A 21,833-nucleotide genomic window follows, 5' to 3' on the forward strand; every position below is an offset into this window, starting at 1 on the left:
TTGGTACTGATAACTCTTGGCCTTGGTATTGACTACTCGTGGCCTTTTTACTGACTACCCTTGGTACTGACTAACCTTGGTAATGACTACTCTTGGTACTGACTGGCCTTGGTACTGACAGGCCTTTGGCCTTGGTACTGACTACTCTTGGCCTTTTTACTGACTACCCTTGGCACTGACAACCCTTGGCCTTGGTACTGACTACCCTTGGCCTTGGTACTGACTACCCTTGGTACTGCCTACCCTTGACCTTGGTACTGACTACCCTTGGTACTGACAATCCTTGGTACTGACTACCCATGGTACTGCCTACCCTTGACCTTGGTACTGACTACCCTTGATACTGACAATCCTTGGTACTGACTACCCTTGGTACTGCCTACCCTTGAGCTTGGTACTGACTACCCTTGGTACTGACAATCCTTGGTACTGACTACCCTTGGTACTGACTACCCTTGGCCTTGGCACTGACAATCCTTGGCCTTGGTACTGACTACCCTTGGTACTGACTACCCTTGACCTTGGTACTGACTACCCTTGGTACTGACAATCCTTGACCTTGGTACTGACTAAGCTTGGCCTTGGTACTGACTACCCTTGACTCTACTGTAAGTCGCTCTGGATAAGAGCGTCTGCTAAATGACTAAAATGTAAATGTAAAATGTCCTGACTACCCTTGGCCTTGGCACTTACTAGCCTTAACCTTGGTACTGACTACCCTTGACCTTGGTACTGACTACCCTTGACCTTGGTACTGACAATCCTTGGCCTTGGTACTGACTACCCTTGACCTTGGTACTGACTACCCTTGGCCTTGATACTGACTACCCTTGGTACTGACCATCCTTGGCCTTGGCACTTACTACCCTTGGCCTTGGTACTGACTACCCTTGGCATTGGTACAGAGCACCCATATGGGAGCTGGATGGGTGACATATTTTAAAATATATTATAATGTATTTAAAAACCCATATATAAACGTGAAATATATCGTAAAATATATTATAATGTATTTAAAAACCCATATATAAACGTGACATATATCTTAAAATATATTATAATGTATTTAAAAACCCATATATAAATGTGACATATATCTTAAAATATATTATAATGTATTTAAAAACCCATATATAAACGTGAAATATATCTTAAAATATATTATAATATATTTAAAAACCCATATATAAACGTGAAATATATCTTAAAATATATTATAATGTATTTAAAAACCCATATATAAACGTGAAATATATCTTAAAATATATTATAATGTATTTAAAAACCCATATATAAATGTGACATACATGATCATGTGTTCTAAAATGTATTTTAATAACATATATCAATCACCTCTCATACAAAACATTATAAAATGGATTATGTATTGTCATCATGCTAAATGTACTCAGATAAATAAAAATACAAATCCATTTATTGCTCTGAAAAGTATTCAAGAAAATATGTTTTGTTGCATGGATAATATACAGTACTAGTCCAAAGTTTGGACACACCTACTCATTCAAGGGTTTTTCTTTATTTAGAAAATAATCATAATTCTACATTGTAGAATAATAGGGAAGACATCAAAATCACACTTTAACCAAAAAAACTAAAAAGCGTTAAACAAATCAAAATATATTCTAGATTCTTCAAAGTAGCCACCCTTTGCCTTGATGACAGCATGTGTGTGTATTTATACAGTTGAAGTCGGAAGTTTACATACACCTTAGCCAAATACATTTGAACTCCGTTTTTCACAATTCCTGACATTTAATCCTAGTAAACATTCCGTCTTAGGTCAGTTAGGATCACCACTTTATTTTAAAAATGTGAAATGTCAGAATAATAGTTGAGAGAATGATTTATTTCAGCTTTAATTTCTTTCATCACATTTCCAGTAGGTCAGAAGTTTACATACACTCAATTAGTATTTGGTAGCATTGCCTTTAAATTGTTTAACTTGGGTCAAACATTTTGGGTAGCCTTCCACGAGCTTCCCACAATAAGTTGAGTGAATTTTGGCCCATTCCTACTGACAGAGCTGGTGTAACTGAATCAGGTTTGTAGGCCTCCTTGCTCGCACACACTTTTTCAGTTCTACCCTCACATTTTCTATAGGATTGAGGTCAGGGCTTTGTGATGGCCATTCCAATACCTTGACTTTGTTGTTGTTAAGCCATTTTGCCACAACTTTGGAAGTATGCTTGGGGTCATTGTCCATTTGGTCGACCCATTTGCGACCAAGCTTTAACTTCCTGAGTGATGTCTTGAGATGTTGCTTCAATATATCCACATAATTTTCCATCCCTCATGATGCCATCTATTTTGTGAAGTGCACCAGTCCCTTCTGCAGCAAAACACCCCCACCACATGATGCTGCCACCCCTGTGCTTCACGGTTGGGATGGTGTTCTTCGGCTTGCAAGCTTCCCCCTTTTTCCTCCAAACATAACGATGGTCATTATGGCCAAACAATTTTTGTTTCATCAGACCAGAGGACATTTCTCCAAAAATGACGATCTTTGTCCCCATGTGCTGTTGCAAACCATAGTCTGGCTTTTTTTATGGCGGTTTTGGAGCAGTGGCTTCTTCCTTGCTGAGCGGCCTTTCAGGTTATGTCGATATAGGACTCGTTTTACTGTGGATATAGATACTTTTATACCTGTTTCCTCCAGCATCTTCACAAGGTCCTTTGCTGTTGTTCTGGGATTGATTTGCACTTTTCGCACCAAAGTACGTTCATCTCTAGGACTTCAACTGTATATACGCTATATACGCTATAATTTATGTTTTTTGTATGCTATTTTAATATGTGAGAATTAACCAATGATATCAGGCCACACCCGGCCATGATTACAGCACCTTTGTGTGTGTCTTTTGATGCTATATAAACGAGTCTCCCCGCAGTGGTTGTCATTATACCCTGATGAAGATAGCTTGTCTGTCGAAACGTTGGACATAAACATTTTTGCATCTGAGCTCCTAGAGTGTGTGTCTCTCCTTAATTTTTTTAGGTGTTCCACTCCGCTAGCCAGCACCTCGCCTGAACAGGTGTTCCACTCTGCTAGCCAGCACCCCGCCTAAATAGGTGTTCCACTCTGCTAGCAGGCACCTCACCTAAAAAGGTGTTCTACTCCGCTAGCCAGCACCTCACCTAAATAGATGTTCCACTCCGCTAGCCAGCACCTCGCCTAAATAGGTGTTCCACTCCGCTAGCCAGCACCTCGCCTAAAAAGGTGTTCTACTCCGCTAGCCAGCACCTCGCCTAAATAGGTGTTCCACTCCGCTAGCCAGCACCTCACCTAAATAGGTGTTCCACTCCGCTAGCCAGCACCTTGCCTAAATAGGTGTTCTACTCCCCTAGCCAGCACCTTGCCTAAATAGGTGTTCTACTCCGCTAGCCAGCACCTCACCTAAACAGGTGTTCTACTCCCCTAGCCAGCACCTTGCCTAAATAGGTGTTCTACTCCGCTAGCCAGCACCTTGCCTAAATAGGTGTTCCACTCTGCTAGTCAGCACCTCACCTAAACAGGTGTGTGTTTATTTCGCCTCTAGATTGTTTTCTTGTTTACGTCTGTCTTCTACCCGGTTCCCTTTACTCTGCTCCTGTTCTCCAGGATCTAGGGGTTCTGCCTGACACCCAGACATGGATCCACCTGATGTCCTCCTTTACCAACCACCCCTTCAACTTTTCATTACATCAGCTACTGTTATTGTCATGTTGTCATTATCTGCTAAGAAAGAGCAAGACAACTATCATACTGGGCACATCATGTGAGCTGCACAGATTAGCTGTGAAAACACGAGCACTGCAAACACTCAGAACGAAGTGGGCAGCAGCGCCTGGACTTTCCCTCTTCGAGTCCACTACCTGCTGGAAAAACAAGTGACAGGCAGAACCTCCCATCCACACAATACCCACCTCCTCTCTATTCCACACACCAGAATTCTGTATTTCACTCTGATTGCCATGTGAGTGTACAAAAAAAATCTGAATGTAAATTGACACACATGTACCAAACAAATATCAATGGTTATGTATTTAAGTATAAAAAATTGCTAGATTGGTTTTCACAGCTGTTTCATACGGTGTTCGTTATTGTAAATTGTGACGTATCCCTTGGTGGTATTTGTTAGTTCAACATGATTAATTGAATCATAGGGCATGCAATATATATATTCAACCACAAGGGTGTACTAATCAGCTATGATTTTTTTTAAATCATAATTGAGGACATAAATTATTTCAATGTAGATAAGAGAATGCCTGTTTAAAATGAAACCATGCCAGCCAGACAAGCCAGTGTATGAATCAAATGTATTTGCATATGAATGGAGTGGAAATGAGCTCACTTTGTGAGTGCATACGTGCCTAAGACTAAACTGTAGAATTTAACTGCACGCGCGCCAAGTAGCCTACACTGACAATCGACAAATAATGCTTTTGGCAGCAAATGTTAACGTCAATCCATGGAGGCAAAAAGGACATTGTCGAAGTTTAATTCAATAAGACAAAAGCTGAGAATGTCAAGTTGAAAATAAAGAGAAAGGACGTCCAGAAAAGTAATGTCTGAAAAATAAGTGGTAAAAGAGAGTGATGATTGTGAGGTAATATATAAATTCGACAGTCACAAGACGGGACTTCAAATAGGGCTATGGCACGTCAAGGGAACTGTAGCCTTCTGTTCAGATGTATTCAATGGAAACGGAAATCTGTTGGTAGGTCTATAACTTCTCACTTAGCCTTAATATGAACTCTTGCAGAACTAAGCATTTCTTGCAGTAATTGATACACCAAATGGAGACAAAATGTTGACTTGGGAACAGGTGTGGAGAAATATGATTTCTATGATGATTTCTATATGATTAATATGAAATATGAGTCTCTCACTGTTGCCGCCTGCTACCGACCCCCCTCAGCTCCCAGCTGTGCCCTGGACACCATCTGTGAATTGATCGCTCCCCATCTAGCTTCAGAGTTTGTTCTGTTAGGTGACCTAAACTGGGATATGCTTAACACCCCGGCAGTCCTACAATCCAAGCTTGATGCCCTCAATCTCACACAAATCATCAAGGAACCCACCAGGTACAACCCTAAATCCGTAAACATGGGCACCCTAATAGACATTATCCTGACCAACCTGCCCTCCAAATACACCTCTGCTGTCTTCAATCAAGATCTCAGCGATCACTGCCTCATTGCCTGTATCCGCCACGGGTCCGCGGTCAAACGACCACCCCTCATCACTGTCAAACGCTCCCTAAAACACTTCTGCGAGCAGGCCTTTCTAATCGACCTGGCCCGGGTACCCTGGAAGGATATTGACCTCATCCCGTCAGTTGAGGATGCCTGGTCATTCTTTAAATGTTACTTCCTCACCATATTAGACAAGCATGCTCCGTTCAAAAAATGCAGAACCAAGAACAGATATAGCCCTTGGTTCACTCCAGACCTGACTGCCCTCGACCAGCACAAAAACATCCTGTGGCGAACTGCAATAGCATCGAAGAGCCCCCGCGATATGCAACTGTTCAGGGAAGTCAGGAACCAATACACGCAGTCAGTCAGGAAAGCAAAGGCCAGCTTTTTCAAGCAGAAATTTGCATCCTGTAGCTCTAACTCCAAAAAGTTCTGGGATACTGTAAAGTCCATGGAGAACAAGAGCACCTCCTCCCAGCTGCCCACTGCACTGAGGCTAGGTAACACGGTCACCACCGATAAATCCGTGATAATCGAAGACTTCAACAAGCATTTCTCAATGGCTGGCCATGCCTTCCTCCTGGCGACTCCAACCTTGGCCAACAGCCCCGCCCCCCCCGCTGCTACTCGCCCAAGCCTCCCCAGCTTCTCCTTTACCCAAATCCAGATAACAGATGTTCTGAAAGAGCTGGAAAACCTGGACCCATACAAATCAGCTGGGCTTGACAATCTGGACCCCCTATTTCTGAAACTGTCCGCCGCCATTGTCGCACCCCCTATCACCAGCCTGTTCAACCTCTCCTTCGTATCATCTGAGATCCCCAAGGATTGGAAAGCTGCCGCGGTCATCCCCCTCTTCAAAGGGGGAGACATCCTGGACCCAAACTGTTACAGACCTATATCCATCCTGCCCTGCCTATCTAAGGTCTTCGAAAGCCAAGTCAACAAACAGATCACTGACCATCTCGAATCCCACCGTACCTTCTCCGCTGTGCAATCCGGTTTCCGAGCCGGTCATGGGTGCACCTCAGCCACGCTCAAGGTACTAAACGATATCATAACCGCCATCGATAAAAGACATTACTGTGCAGCCGTCTTCATCGACCTGGCCAAGGCTTTCGACTCTGTCAATCACCATATTCTTATCGGCAGACTCAGTAGCCTCGGTTTTTCTAATGACTGCCTTGCCTGGTTCACCAACTACTTTGCAGACAGAGTTCAGTGTGTCAAATCGGAGGGCATGTTGTCCGGTCCTCTGGCAGTCTCTATGGGGGTACCACAGGGTTCAATTCTCGGGCCGACTCTTTTCTCTGTATACATCAATGATGTTGCTCTTGCTGCGGGCGATTCCCTGATCCACCTCTACGCAGACGACACCATTCTATATACTTCCGGCCCTTCCTTGGACACTGTGCTATCTAACCTCCAAACGAGCTTCAATGCCATACAACACTCCTTCCGTGGCCTCCAACTGCTCTTAAACGCTAGTAAAACCAAATGCATGCTTTTCAACCGTTCGCTGCCTGCACCCGCACGCCCGACTAGCATCACCACCCTGGACGGTTCCGACCTAGAATATGTGGACATCTATAAGTACCTAGGTGTCTGGCTAGACTGCAAACTCTCCTTCCAGACTCATATCAAACATCTCCAATCTAAAATCAAAGCAAGAATCGGCTTTCTATTCCGCAACAAAGCCTCCTTCACTCACGCCGCCAAACTTACCCTAGTAAAACTGACTATCCTACCGATCCTCGACTTCGGCGATGTCATCTACAAAATAGCTTCCAATACTCTACTCAGCAAACTGGATGCAGTTTATCACAGTGCCATTCGTTTTGTTACTAAAGCACCTTATACGACCCACCACTGCGACCTGTATGCCCTAGTCGGCTGGCCCTCGCTACATGTTCGTCGTCAGACCCACTGGCTCCAGGTCATCTACAAGGCTATGCTAGGTAAAGTGCCGCCTTATCTCAGTTCACTGGTCACGATGGCTACACCCACCCGCAACACGCGCTCCAGCAGGTGTATCTCACTGATCATCCCTAAAGCCAAAACCTCATTTGGACGCCTTTTGTAAAGGTTTTCTTCCTGGGCTGAAGGAGAGGACCAAAATGCAGCGTAGCCAGTGCTCAACATGTTTAATTATAAGAACAAGTGAACACTACAAACAACTTACAAAATAACAAACGTGCAAAACCGATACAGACCTATCTGGTGCAGAACACAAACACAGAGACAGGTAACAACCACCCACAACGAACACAGTGAAACAACCTACCTAAATATGACTCTTAATTAGAGGAACGCAAAACACCTGCCTCTAATTAAGAGCCATACCAGGCAACCCTAAACCAACATAGAAACACACAACATAGAATGCCCACCCAAAACTCACGCCCTGACCATCACACACATACAAAACAACAGAAAACAGGTCAGGAACGTGACAGAACCCCCCCCCCTCAAGGTGCGAACGCCGGGCGCACCAGCACAAAGTCCAGGGGAGGGTCTGGGTGGGCATCTGACCACGGTGGTGGCTCAGGCTCCGGACGCTGTCCCCACACCACCATAGTCACTCCCCGCTTCTGTATCCCCCTCCCAATGACCACCCTCCAACTAAAACCACCTAAATGAAGGGGCAGCACCGGGATAAGGGGCAGCACCGGGATAAGGGGCAGCACCGGGATAAGGGGCGGCAGGTCCTGGCTGAGGAACTCTGGCAGGTCCTGGCTGAGGGACTCTGGCAGGTCCTGGCTGAGGGACTCTGGCAGGTCCTGGCTGAGGGACTCTGGCAGGTCCGGGCTGAGGGACTCTGGCAGGTCCGGGCTGAGGGACTCTGGCAGGTCCGGGCTGAGGGACTCTGGCAGGTCCGGGCTGAGGGACTCTGGCAGGTCCGGGCTGAGGGACTCTGGCAGGTCCGGGCTGACGGAAGGCTCTGGCTGATCCGGTCTGGCGGAAGGCTCTGGCTGATCCGGTCTGGCGGAAGGCTCTGGCTGATCCGGTCTGGCGGAAGGCTCTGGCTGATCCGGTCTGGCGGAAGGCTCTGGCTGATCCGGTCTGGCGGAAGGCTCTGGCTGATCCGGTCTGGCGGAAGGCTCTGGCTGATCCGGTCTGGCGGAAGGCTCTGGCTGATCCGGTCTGGCGGAAGGCTCTGGCTGATCCGGTCTGGCGGAAGGCTCTGGCTGATCCGGTCTGGCGGAAGGCTCTAGCGGCTCCTGTCTGGCGGACGGCTCTAGCGGCTCCTGTCTGGCGGACGGCTCTGTAGGCTCATGGCAGACGGGCGGCTTTGCAGGCTCATGGCAGACGGGCGGCTTTGCAGGCTCATGGCAGACGGGCGGCTTTGCAGGCTCCTGGCAGACGGACAGTTCAGACGGCGTATGGCAGACGGGCAGTTCAGGCGCCGCTGGGCAGACGGGCAGTTCAGGCGCCGCTGGGCAGACGGGCAGTTCAGGCGCCGCTGGGCAGACGGCAGACTCTGGCCGGCTGAGACGCACTGTAGGCCTGGTGCGTGGTACCGGAACTGGAGGTACCGGGCTAAGGACACACACCTTCAGGCTAGTGCGGGGAACAACAACAGGGCACACTGGACTCTCGTGGCGCACTCTAGGCCTGGTGCGTGGTACCGGAACTGGAGGTACCGGGCTGAGGGCACGCACCTCAGGGCGAGTGCGGGGAGAAGGAACAGTGCGTACAGGGCTCTGGAGACGCACAGGAGGCTTGGTGCGTGGTGCCGGAACTGGAGGCACTGGGCTGGAGACACGCACCATAGGGAGAGTGCGTGGAGGAGGAACAGGGCTCTGGAGATGCACTGGAAGCCTGGTGCGTGGTGTAGGCACTGGTGGTACTGAGCTGGGGTGGGAAGGTGGCGCCGGATATACCGGACCGTGAAGGAGGACACGTGCTCTTGAGCACCGAGCCTCCCCAACCTTACCAGGTTGAATGGTCCCCGTAGCCCTGCCAGTGCGGCGAGGTGGAATAGCCCGCACTGGGCTATGCAGGCGAACCGGGGACACCACCTGTAAGGCTGGTGCCATGTACGCCGGCCCGAGGAGACGTACTGGAGACCAGATACGTTGGGCCGGCTTCATGGCACTCGGCTCGATGCCCAACCTAGCCCTCCCAGTGCGGCAAGGTGGAATAGCCCGCACTGGGCTAAGCACGCGTACTGGGGACACCGTGCGCTTTACCGCATAACACGGTGTCTGACCAGTACGACGCTCTCTCACTCCACGGCAAGCCCGGGGAGTTGGCTCAGGTATCCAACCCGGCTTCGCCACACTCCCCTTTAGCCCCCCCCCCCCAAGAAATTTTTGGGTGAGCCTCTCGGGTTACCAGCCACTCTGCCTTGCAAGCGCCTCATAATGACGCCTCTCCGCTTTTGATGCCTCCAGCTCCGCTTTGGGACGGCGACACTCCTCTGGCTCTGCCCAGGGTCCTTCTCCGTCCAGAATCTCCTCCCATGTCCATTCCTCCTTGTACTGCTGCTGCTGTTGCTGCTGCCCGTTGTCACGCTGCTTGGTCCGGGTTTGGTGGGTGGTTCTGTAAAGGTTTTCTTCCTGGGGTGAAGGAGAGGACCAAAATGCAGCGTAGCCAGTGCTCAACATGTTTAATTATAAGAACAAGTGAACACTACAAACAACTTACAAAATAACAAACGTGCAAAACCGATACAGACCTATCTGGTGCAGAACACAAACACAGAGACAGGTAACAACCACCCACAACGAACACAGTGAAACAACCTACCTAAATATGACTCTTAATTAGAGGAACGCAAAACACCTGCCTCTAATTAAGAGCCATACCAGGCAACCCTAAACCAACATAGAAACACACAACATAGAATGCCCACCCAAAACTCACGCCCTGACCATCACACACATACAAAACAACAGAAAACAGGTCAGGAACGTGACACCTTTCCTTCCAGTTCTCTGCTGCCTGCGACTGGAACGAATTGCAAAAATCTCTGAAGTTGGAGACTTTTATCTCCCTCAACAACTTTAAAAATCTGCTATCCGAGCATCTAACCGATCGCTGCAGCTGTACATAGTCCATCTGTAAACTACCCACCCAATTTACCTACCTCACCCCCCATACTGCTTTTATTTATTTACTTTTCTGCTCTTTTGCACACCAGTATCTCTTCTTGCACATGATCATCTGATGATTTATCACTCCAGTGTTAATCTGCTAAATTGTAATTATTCGATTTATTGCCTACCTCATGCCTTTTGCACACATTGTATATAGATTCTCTTTTTTTTCTACCATGTTATTGACTTGTTTATTGTTTACTCCATGTGTAACTCTGTGTTGTCTGTTCACACTGCTATGCTTTATCTTGGCCAGGTCGCAGTTGCAAATGAGAACCTGTTCTCAACTAGCCTACCTGGTTAAATAAAGGTGAAATAAAAAAATAAAAAAATTCTGCATCTTGAGAGAATACAATGCTCAGTTATATACCATCAGTAGAGGTGCTATCTTCATCATTAAACAGCATAAAACCTGATAGTATTTCAACCACATAAAATATGTCGCATCGATGCCGAACAACAATCTTATTAGAAACACATTGGGTCAAGGCAGTTAACCCACTGTTCCTAGGCCGTCATTGAAAATAAGAATTTATTCTTAACAGACTTGCCTAGTTAAATAAAGGTAACATAAATTATTTCACCTTACAACCGGTCAAATTGATGTCATTTGGACATTTTGCACAGAAAATCTTTCCCGTTTCTTTGCGTTATTGTATTTTCTCGCCGGTCTCTAAACGTCTTTGCTCTGCGAAAGATGACAGAGAAAACTTTAAAGACGTCAACTAGATTGAAGCGTTCATTCTATCGATCTATTACATTATTCTGTTGATCAAGGGTTAATTTAGTATTCTAGGTCAACATATAATGACAAAAGAGAAGCTACATGCATCTAATTATAGAATAGTCGACTAACAAATAGCCTACCAAAATGTAGGAAATTATCATTTATATCTAAATCAGATTTTTTTTTAAATCCTGCTCCCCCTGTCAAAAAAATCGTTCCGCGGTCTTTGACTGTAGCCTATTGCATATTTTCTATAATTGCGGGTTGGGTGCGGCCCTCAGACTTTCACTTTATCACATCTAGTCGGGTTGTTGTGGACGGGTTATTAGTAATTCCGAGCGGGTGTGGGTGAACAAACAGCTGACCTGCGCACCACTAACACCTACACACACATGGAATTTAGTACGTCATTGAGCAATGGAGGGAGGGAGGATATATTCCTAAAGAATTCAACCATTCACTGTCAGTCATTAGTTATCTAAAATACTTGAAATCAAATGCACAGTACTAAAATATATTTAAGGTAACAAAACAGAAAAATACCTAAACTATTAAACTCAACTTAATTCCGCACTTGTCACAGAGTTGTGGAATTAGACAGAAGTCTAACTTACCGGTGAAGTCACAATACAGAGACAATGACGAAAGAAGGAGACCAATTACAATCTCCATTTTCCATCTAACTATCAAGGAACGTCCCTCGGTGAAGTATTCCGCTATTCTGTTCGACGAGTTGAAGATGAAATGTGCTCGAACTTTTCCTTTCAGAAGACCGTTGAAAGTGAAAGTATTCTTTACTGGAAAACACCCCACCGACCCCTCCTCTGTCTCCCCTCTCTCTCTCTCTCTCTCTCTCTCTCTGAGTCTTCTATTATCTACAGCAGTGGTAGTCATAGTCGAGGTCACGAACTCGAGGGAGAACTGCAGTGCACGCGCCCAAAAAATAAATAAGAGTATAGATTATTGTATGAGACAATAGGAGAGGATAGAGGGCAGGGGTGGAGAGTAAGAGGGTATAGGCAGGAGGGCAGATATATCAACCAGTCAACCAACATCTGCATTGTCACATAAATAATTCTATCATTGACACTGGTGCCCAATCTCTCTGAGAGATAGATAACAGAGAGAGAGAGAGAGAGACAAATAAGGACAGTAGTCTATAATGGAGTGTTGTTAAGGTTAGAGGTGTCTTTCTTCAAACAGGAACAGTGACCCAGATCAGGACAGTAGTCTATAATGGAGTGTTGTTAAGGTTAGAGGTGTCTTTCATCAAACAGGAACAGTGACCCAGATCAGGACAGTAGTCTATAATCAAGTGTTGTTTAGGTTAGAGGTGTCTTTCATCAAACAGGAACAGTGACCCAGATCAGGACAGTAGTCTATAATCAAGTGTTGTTTAGGTTAGAGGTGTCTTTCATCAAACAGGAACAGTGACCCAGATCAGGACAGTAGTCTATAATGGAGTGTTGTTTAGGTTAGAGGTGTCTTTCATCAAACAGGAACAGTGACCCAGATCAGGACAGTAGTCTATAATGGAGTGTTGTTAAGGTTAGAGGTGTCTTTCATCAAACAGGAACAGTGACCCAGATCAGGACAGTAGTCTATAATGGAGTGTTGTTAAGGTTAGAGGTGTCTTTCATCAAACAGGAACAGTGACCCAGATCAGGACAGTAGTCTATAATGGAGTGTTGTTAAGGTTAGAGGTGTCTTTCATCAAACAGGAACAGTGACCCAGATCAGGACAGTAGTCTATAATGGAGGGTTGTTTAGGTTAGAGGTGTCTTTCATCAAACAGGAACAGTGACCCAGATCAGGACAGTAGTCTATAATGGAGTGTTGTTAAGGTTAGAGGTGTCTTTCATCAAACAGGAACAGTGACCCAGATCAGGACAGTAGTCTATAATGGAGTGTTGTTAAGGTTAGAGGTGTCTTTCATCAAACAGGAACAGTGACCCAGATCAGGACAGTAGTCTATAATGGAGTGTTGTTTAGGTTAGAGGTGTCTTTCATCAAACAGGAACAGTGACCCAGATCAGGACAGTAGTCTATAATCAAGTGTTGTTTAGGTTAGAGGTGTCTTTCATCAAACAGGAACAGTGACCCAGATCAGGACAGTAGTCTATAATCAAGTGTTGTTTAGGTTAGAGGTGTCTTTCATCAAACAGGAACAGTGACCCAGATCAGGACAGTAGTCTATAATGGAGTGTTGTTTAGGTTAGAGGTGTCTTTCATCAAACAGGAACAGTGACCCAGATCAGGACAGTAGTCTATAATGGAGTGTTGTTAAGGTTAGAGGTGTCTTTCATCAAACAGGAACAGTGACCCAGATCAGGACAGTAGTCTATAATGGAGTGTTGTTAAGGTTAGAGGTGTCTTTCATCAAACAGGAACAGTAACCCAGATCAGGACAGTAGTCTATAATGGAGTGTTGTTTAGGTTAGAGGTGTCTTTCATCAAACAGGAACAGTGACCCAGATCAGGACAGTAGTCTATAATGGAGTGTTGTTTAGGTTAGAGGTGTCTTTCATCAAACAGGAACAGTGACCCAGATCAGGACAGTAGTCTATAATGGAGTGTTGTTTAGGTTAGAGGTGTCACTTTAATCAATCAGAACCACTCCACTAGCCAGCACCTCACCTAAATAGGTGTTCCACTCCGCTAGCCAGCACCTCACCTAAATAGGTGTTCTACTCTGCTAGCCAGCACCTCTCCTAAACAGGTGTTCTACTCCGCTAGCCAGCACCTCACCTAAACAGGTGTTCTACTCCCCTAGCCAGCACCTCGCCTAAATAGGTGTTCTACTCCGCTAGCCAGCACCTCTCCTAAATAGGTGTTCTACTCCCCTAGCCAGCACCTTGCCTAAATAGGTGTTCTACTCCGCTAGCCAGCACCTTGCCTAAATAGGTGTTCTACTCCGCTAGCCAGCACCTTGCCTAAATAGGTGTTCCACTCTGCTAGTCAGCACCTCACCTAAACAGGTGTGCGTTTATTTTGCCTCTAGATTGTTTTCTTGTTTACGTCTGTCTTCTACCCTGTTCCCTTTAGTCTGCTCCTGTTCTCCAGGATCTAGGGCTTCTGCCTGACACCCAGACATGGATCCACCTGGTAATGTCCTTCATTACCAACCACCCCCCAACTTTTCATTACATCAGCTACTGTTATTGTCATGTTGTCATTATCTGCTAAGAAAGAGCAAGACAACTATCATACTGGGCACATCATGTGAGCTGCACAGATTAGCTGTGAAAACACGAGCACTGCAAACACTCAGAACGAAGAGGGCAGCAGCGCCTGGACTTTCCCTCTTCGAGTCCACTACCTGCTGGAAAAACAAGTGACAGGCAGAACCTCCCATCCACACAATACCCACCTCCTCTCTATTCCACACACCAGAATTCTGTATTTCACTCTGATTTCCATGTGAGTGTACAAAAAAAAATCTGAATGTAAATTGACACACATGTACCATATAAATATCAATGGTTATGTATTTAAGTCTAAAATAGTGTTAGATTGGTTTTCACAGCTGTTTCATACGGTGTTCGTTATTGTAAATTGTGACGTATCCCTTGGTGGTATTTGTTAGTTCAACATGATTCATTGAATCATAAGACATGCAATATATATATATTCAACCACAAGGGTGTACTAATGAGCTATGATTTTTTTTAAATCATAATTGAGGACATAAATTATTTCAGTGTAGATAAGGGAATGCCTGTTTAAAATGAAACCATGCCAGCCAGACAAGCTAGTGTATGAATCAAATGTATTTGCATATGAATGGAGTGGAAATGAGCTCACTTTGGGATCGGTAAGATAAGTAACAATGTGTGTGTGTGGGGGGCATTGAAATGATATTGTGTACACAAATGCCTGTTTATTCGTAAAAAGCGGAAGATGGTAAATAACATTAATCTCAATGGTTAGCCTATGCAAATGAATAGGAATACATTTAGCCTAATTGGTAAAAACATATGACGTGGGGGGGGGGACAAATCGGGATCCAAGTCAGGCTTTTGTTTGTCAATTCAGATGTATGAAATCTGTTGGCAATTGTGGGCTAAATCAATGACAAGCAGTTTAAATGTTCAGGCTTCATCATGGTCTGTGATCAAAACAGGCTGGGGTGTTTCCGGTTCCGTTCAGTCTAAGAATATGAGTGAGAACGCAACTGCACTGAAATGCATAACTTGATTCAATGGGATTCTCCTGTGTAATACATGTTTGTATCTGTTATTAAGCTGTTTGGTCGATGCATAGACCCATACCGATTCTAACGTTTTGGTATTTTGCATTAGGCATAGCTCTACATTGCAGAGTATTTAATAAACCAACCACCTTTCCTGTGATGTTTAGGATGCGCAAGACCTTCGATTGGCTAGTAGACTGCGGAAATAATCGTGGAGATTACCATTGTTATAGTCTAGATCGCTTATATAAACTGGACCGTTGCTTTTCCTATAGCTAAACAAACAAGTGGTAACATGTGCTTTTTGCACGTCTCTATAACAAGGCCTATGTCCTCACATACCCCCTCAATTCGAACCTTGCTTTTAACCATAAAACATCACAGAAATGTATAGACGAAGGATTGCATGGTGACAGTGATTGTGTCTGTTAATCCGGTAAACTGGGAAGTGGGGGGAAACGAGGTCAAATCATGACATCAGTAATTTTCAGGTCAGAGAACGATGCCAGAGATTCCGAAGTCGGAAGTCAGAAATTAAACGTGTCCAGGTGATTCCAATGATGCGCTGCTGCGCGTGATGGTGACCCGGGATGAAGCGCAGGTGCGCGTAATGATGGCGACAGGTGTGCAGGATGATGGCAGTCTGGAGCCTCGAGCAGAGAGGGAGAGCGGGAGCAGGCGTGACAGTATGTGTATATACAGTATTTGTGTATGTATTTTTTATATACAGTATGTGTCATCGTATAAAAACAAAATGTTTGCAAAGTAGTAGATACATTATTGTTATTTATTCAAACTGTATACAATACTCAGATAATAACAATGTAATTTGTATATGAACAAAGTAAATAGTCAAATGTATTTGATCTGACTCCATAAGATAATAAGGAAATGTACAATGAAGTATTATGAGTTATAGCTGACTAACATCAAGAATGGTCAGAGACAGTGAAATCAAATGGAAGTAATAACATTGTCAAATGAATGAACTCCATTATATGTATAAGGCAAAATTATAAAGTTACAAGGTAATACTATCAAAGTATTGTTGTCATGGTAATCAGTCAAAGCTTAACAAAGGGAAGCATAGAAATACCGCATGTAGAACAGATCTACCGCTTCTTAGAATGGCTTTCAATGAGAATGACAGATCTATAACTCACATTTCTATGTGGATATGGTCAGGTCACCCAAAGTCGCCAACCCGCTCCCTCTCTCCAACACTCGAAGTTGCTGGTCTACTAACCATCAGCCCTGGCAACCATCATTACCCACACTTTCTCCCCATCGTTACCCATACCTTCTCATCATCATTACCCACACCTGCTCCCCACCATTACCAACACCTGCTCACCATCATTACCCACACCTTCTCATCATCATTACCCACACCTGCTCCCCACCATTACCAACACCTGCTCACCATCATTACCCACACCTTCTCATCATCATTACCCACACCTGCTCCCCACCATTACCCACACCTTCTCACCATCATTACCCACACCTGCTCCCCACCATTACCCACACCCGCTCCCCATCATTAGCCACACCTTCTCACCATCATTACCTACAACTTCTCTCCATCATTACCTACAACTTCTCCCCATCATTACCCACACCTGCTCCCCATCATTACCCACACCTTCTCCCCATCATTACCCACACCTTCTCCCCATCATTACCCACACCTTCTCCCCATCATTACCCACACCTTCTCCCCATCATTACACACACCCGCTCCCATCATTACCCACACCTGCTCCCCATCATTACCCACACCTGCTCCCCATCATTACACACACCCGCTCCCATCATTACCCACACCTGCTCCCCATCATTACCCACACCTTCTCCCCATCATTACCCACACCCACTCCCATCATTACCCACACCTGCTCCCCATCATTACCCACACCTGCTCCCCATCATTACCCACACCTGCTCCCCATCATTAACCACACCTTCTCACCATCATTACCCACACCTTCTCCCCATCATTACCCACACCCATCTTTACCCACACCTGCTCCCCACCATTACCCACACCTTCTCTCCATCATTACTCACACCTGCTCACCATCATTACCCACATCTGCTCCCCATCATTACCCACACCTTCTCCCCACCATTACCCACACCTGCGCCCCATCATTACGCACACATGCTCCCCATCATTACCCACACCTGCGCCCCATCACCTGGACTTCATCGTCATCTTGGCTACCTTCCTATCATGCATCCCTCAGTAGCTTCAGTCATCAGGCAGTATAGGTTTGTTTTCATGTTCAGTACTCATCCCCTGTTTTGTTCATTTAACTAGCGTCATCGTTATTAAAACTGTCCTTCTGCAGCTGCTTCCTGACTCCCTGCATATACCTGACAATTATAAATCAATAGTTAGCAGAAAGTGTACAGACAGCCACCGTGGGAGGGCGTTGGAAAAGAATCACATGTATTCAGCCAATCAGTGGGTTCAGGAAGTGGTCTTACAGCCAATGAATGAGCTGGAGGAGCAGCACCGCCACCATGGCACTTCCAGCAGCCTGACCGGAACATGCTGAGGAGGGAAACAGATGTTTAGGCTGTGATTACACAGGCAGCACAATTCTGATCTTTTGCCAATTATTTGGCATGTTTGATACTGTGCATTCGGAAAATATTCAGACCCCTTCACGTTTCCACATGTTGTAATGTTACAGGCTTATTCTAAAATATATTTATTTTTAAAGAAAAAAGCCTCATCAATCTACACACAATACCCCATAATGACAAAGCGAAAACTGGCGTTTAGAAATGCTTGCTAATTTATTTTTTAAAAAGCATTCAGACCCTTTGCTAAGAGACTCAAAATTGAGCTCAGGTGCATCCTGTTTCCATTGATCATCCTTCAGATGTTTCTACAACTTGATTGGAGTCCACCTGTGGTAAATTCAATTGATTGGACATGATTTGGAAAGGCACACACCTGTCTACATAAGGTCCCACAGTTGATAGTGAATGTCAGAGCAAAAACCAAGCCATGAGGTCAAACGAATTGTCCGTAGAGCTCCGAGAGGTGATTGTGTCGAGGCACAGATCTGGGGAAGGGTACCAAAAAATGTCTGCAGTATTGAAGGTCCCCAAGAACACAGTGGCCTCCATCATTCTTAAATGGAAGGTTTGGAACCACCAAGACTCTTCCTTGAGCTGTCCTCCCGGCCAAACTGAGCAATCGGGGAAGAAGGGCCTTGGTCAGGGAGGTGACCAAGAAGCTGATGGTCACTCTGACAGAGCTCCAGAGATCCTCTGTCCAGAAGGTCAACCATCTCTGCAGCGCTCCACCAATCAGGCCTTTATGGTAGTGCCAGATGGAAGCCACTCCTCAGTAAAAGTCACATGACACCCCGCTTGGAGTTTGCCAAACGGCACCTAAAGGAATCTCAGACCACGAGAAACAAGATTCTCTGATTTGAAGAAACCAAGATTGAACTCTTTGGCCTGAATGCCAAGCGTCACGTCTGGAGGAAACCTGGCACCATCCCTAAGGTGAAGCATGGTGGTAGCAGGAATGTTTTTCAGCAGCAGGAACTGGGAGTCTAGTCAGGTGAACGGAGCAAAGTACAGAGAGATCCTTGATGAAAACCTGCTCCAGAGCTCTCAGGACCTCAGACTGGGGCGAAGGTTCACCTTCCAACAGGACAACGATACTAAGCACACAGCCAAGACAACGCAGGAGTGGCTTTGGGACAAGTTTCTGAATATCCTCGAATGGCCCAGCCACAGCCCGGACTTGAACCCGATTAAACATCTCTGGAGAGATCTGAAAATAGCTGTGCAGCTACGCTCCCCATCCAACCTGACAGAGCTTGAGAGGATCTGCAGAGAAGAATGGGAGAAACTCCCCAAATACACGTGAGCCAAGTTTGTACCGTCATACCAAAGAAGACTTGAGGCTGTAATCGCTGCCAACGGTGCTTTAACAAAGTACTGAGTAAAGGGTCTGAATACTTATGTAAATGTGATATCAGTTTATTAGAAATGTTTTTGCAAAAAAATCCCAAAACCTGTTTTGTTTTGTCATTACGGGGTATTGTGTTGAGATTGAGGGGGAAAAAACGATTTAATCCATTTTAGAATAAGTCTGTAACGTAACAAAATGTTGAAAAAGTGAAGGGGTCTGAATAGTTTCTGAATGCACTGTATATTATTTAGTATACGTAAAGACAACATTAAATTGATCAGCTCAGTTCAGCCTAAATCCAACACACCTGGTCTTCCAGGTCGGTTTAGATCAAAAACATGAAGTGCCTGTGGCTCTCCAGAACCAGGGTTGCCAGTTACACTTCATTTGGATAATCCTATTCAGTTGGTCATAATATCAACAAACTATCCATTGATAAGCAGAAGCTTACTACATTTACGGTTAGGGTTAGGTTTAGAATAAGGGTTATGTCTAGGGTTAAGTTTAGGGTTAAGATAAGGATAAAGGTGAGGGTTAGGGTTAGGTTTAGAATAAGGGTTAGGGTTATGTCTAGGGTTAAGATAAGGGTTAAGGTTAGGGTAAAGTTGAGGGTTAGGGTTATGTCTAGGGTTAAGTTTAGGGTTAAGATGAGGGTTAGGGTTAGGTTTAGGGTTAAGTTTAGGGTTAAGATAAGGGTTAAGGTGAGGGTTAGGGTTAGTAGATCGTTGACATGTTACTGACTAGTCAAAACTAGTCTGTTACTGTTACTGTAGAACATCTACAGATGGTGTTACCGGGTTGCCTACCCCTACCCTATATAGTGCACTACGTTTGACCATATAGGGTGCCATTAGGGGTGTATATTAGGGTAAAGTAGTGCACTATGTAGGGAATAGGGAGCCATTAGGGATGTATCTTAGGGTAAAGTAGTGCACTATGTAGGGAATAGAGAGCGAGAGACAGAGAGAAGCAGAGACAGAGAGCAGAGAGAGAGACAAAGAGAGCAGAGGCAGAGACAGACAGAGAGAGACAGAGAGAAGCAGAGACAAAGAGAGCAAAGAGAGCAGAAAGACCGAGAGAGCAGAAAGACAGAGAGAGCAGAGAGAGTAAATGAGAACAGTGCAGACAGACATCACCAGTCGAGTAACAGAGAAACAGATGGACTCACAGTGCACGGTGAGGTTGAAGGGCTCTGAGTCCACTTCAGGAGGAGGTTGGGGTCCCAGTTCTCCCAGTCCTAACAGGGCTGAACACCAGAGCTGGGCCCCATCATCACCTCTACTGGGGGACCACAGCAGGGTATATTCCCCACTAATAGGTTCCTTGGTGGTCTGCCTTGGTACATCTGGTGCGTATAACAATGTCTTTGTCTTTCTACCGACGGTAGAGGCTTTGTAGAAGGACACAGTGAGACTGTTACCTGGAGCGACCTTCTGGATGAGACACTTAAACTCGTACTCTTTCCCCTCAACCATCGGACCTGAGGGGCCTGTCATGGACACACTGTCTGGAAGCTCTGTGGAGAAATGGAAACACACACACACACACACACACACACACACACACACACACACACACACACACACACACACACACACACACACACACACACACACACACACACACACACACACACACACACACACACACAGTGCAGTGATTTAACAGTGCAGAGCCATACTAAGAATACATTCAGAAACACCAGAGAAGATAAGAGAGAGAGGTCACTCACTATAAACTGTGATGTCCAGCTGTTTCTGACACTGGCCTCCTTCTGTGTAGCATGTAGGGTTATTATTCCATTCAGTCACACTGTCAAATCAAATCACATTTTATTTAAAACAGCAATCCTTAGTTGAAACAATAACCAACTTGATTTAAAGTGCATTTAAAATAGCAAATAAAGGCAATAACACAGTTGAAGTTCAAACATCAACAAAGTAGCCAGCCGCCACTTTAAAGGCTAAAAATGTGGGTTTTAAAAGTCTCAGCTGTGTCTGCCTCTCTTACCTGTCCACCCTCCAGCGTAGGAACTTCACCTCCTCGTCTGTTAGACCAACCCCTCCCTGGGTGGTTTCCCAGCCCATCTCTACAGGGGTATCTGTGCTGCAGTTAGAGGAGGCTGGGTCTCCATACTTCACCACCAGCCTGGCAGGACTGATCACCAGGCACTCAGCATCTGGAAGACCAAGGTCAAGTTAAAACTTTATTGTTCTGTTATTGTTGATTTTATTGTTCAAACCAAACAGGATGATATTATTGTCTAGTGTTTATCTATCTGCATGTTAATCAACCACATGTTACACTCCATAACCCAGAAATAGCCACACACACAAGGAGGAAGAACATGCACACACACACACACACACACACACACACACACACACACACACACACACACACACACACACACACACACACACACACACACACACACACACACACACACACACACACACACACACACACACACACACACACACACACACACACACACACACACACACACACACACACACACACACACGCGCGCGCAGAGAGAGAGAGAACCTGTTGAAGCAACCCCTCCCTAGTATTCACCAATCATACCATGTCAAATGAGTGACTAGTTTAACTCTAGGGAGGGAGGGAGGGAGGGAGGGCGTAGAGGCCAGATCAACTCAGAAC

The 21,833-nt window shown here is 45.4% G+C and overlaps 1 protein-coding gene across 6 annotated transcripts in view; it reads right to left on the bottom strand.

Moving 5' to 3' along the window:
* The window catches only part of LOC139546301 (intercellular adhesion molecule 3-like), a 70,105-nt gene that overhangs the window by 12,966 nt on the left and 35,306 nt on the right, over positions 1-21,833 (bottom strand). For 2 of the 6 annotated variants that reach the window (XM_071354524.1, XM_071354563.1), the window contains exon 2: positions 21,177-21,345. The exons of 2 other annotated variants lie outside the window; for them this stretch is intronic. In XM_071354524.1, coding sequence (XP_071210625.1) covers positions 21,177-21,345 — 169 coding nt within the window. Of the gene's footprint in view, positions 1-11,645; positions 11,888-20,898; positions 20,979-21,176; positions 21,346-21,833 lie in introns of those variants that run through there. 2 more of the 6 variants (XM_071354534.1, XM_071354515.1) reach the window with 2 other exon arrangements.

The sequence above is a fragment of the Salvelinus alpinus genome, chromosome 2 (assembly GCF_045679555.1).
Source record: "Salvelinus alpinus chromosome 2, SLU_Salpinus.1, whole genome shotgun sequence".
Lineage (NCBI taxonomy): Eukaryota > Metazoa > Chordata > Actinopteri > Salmoniformes > Salmonidae > Salvelinus > Salvelinus alpinus.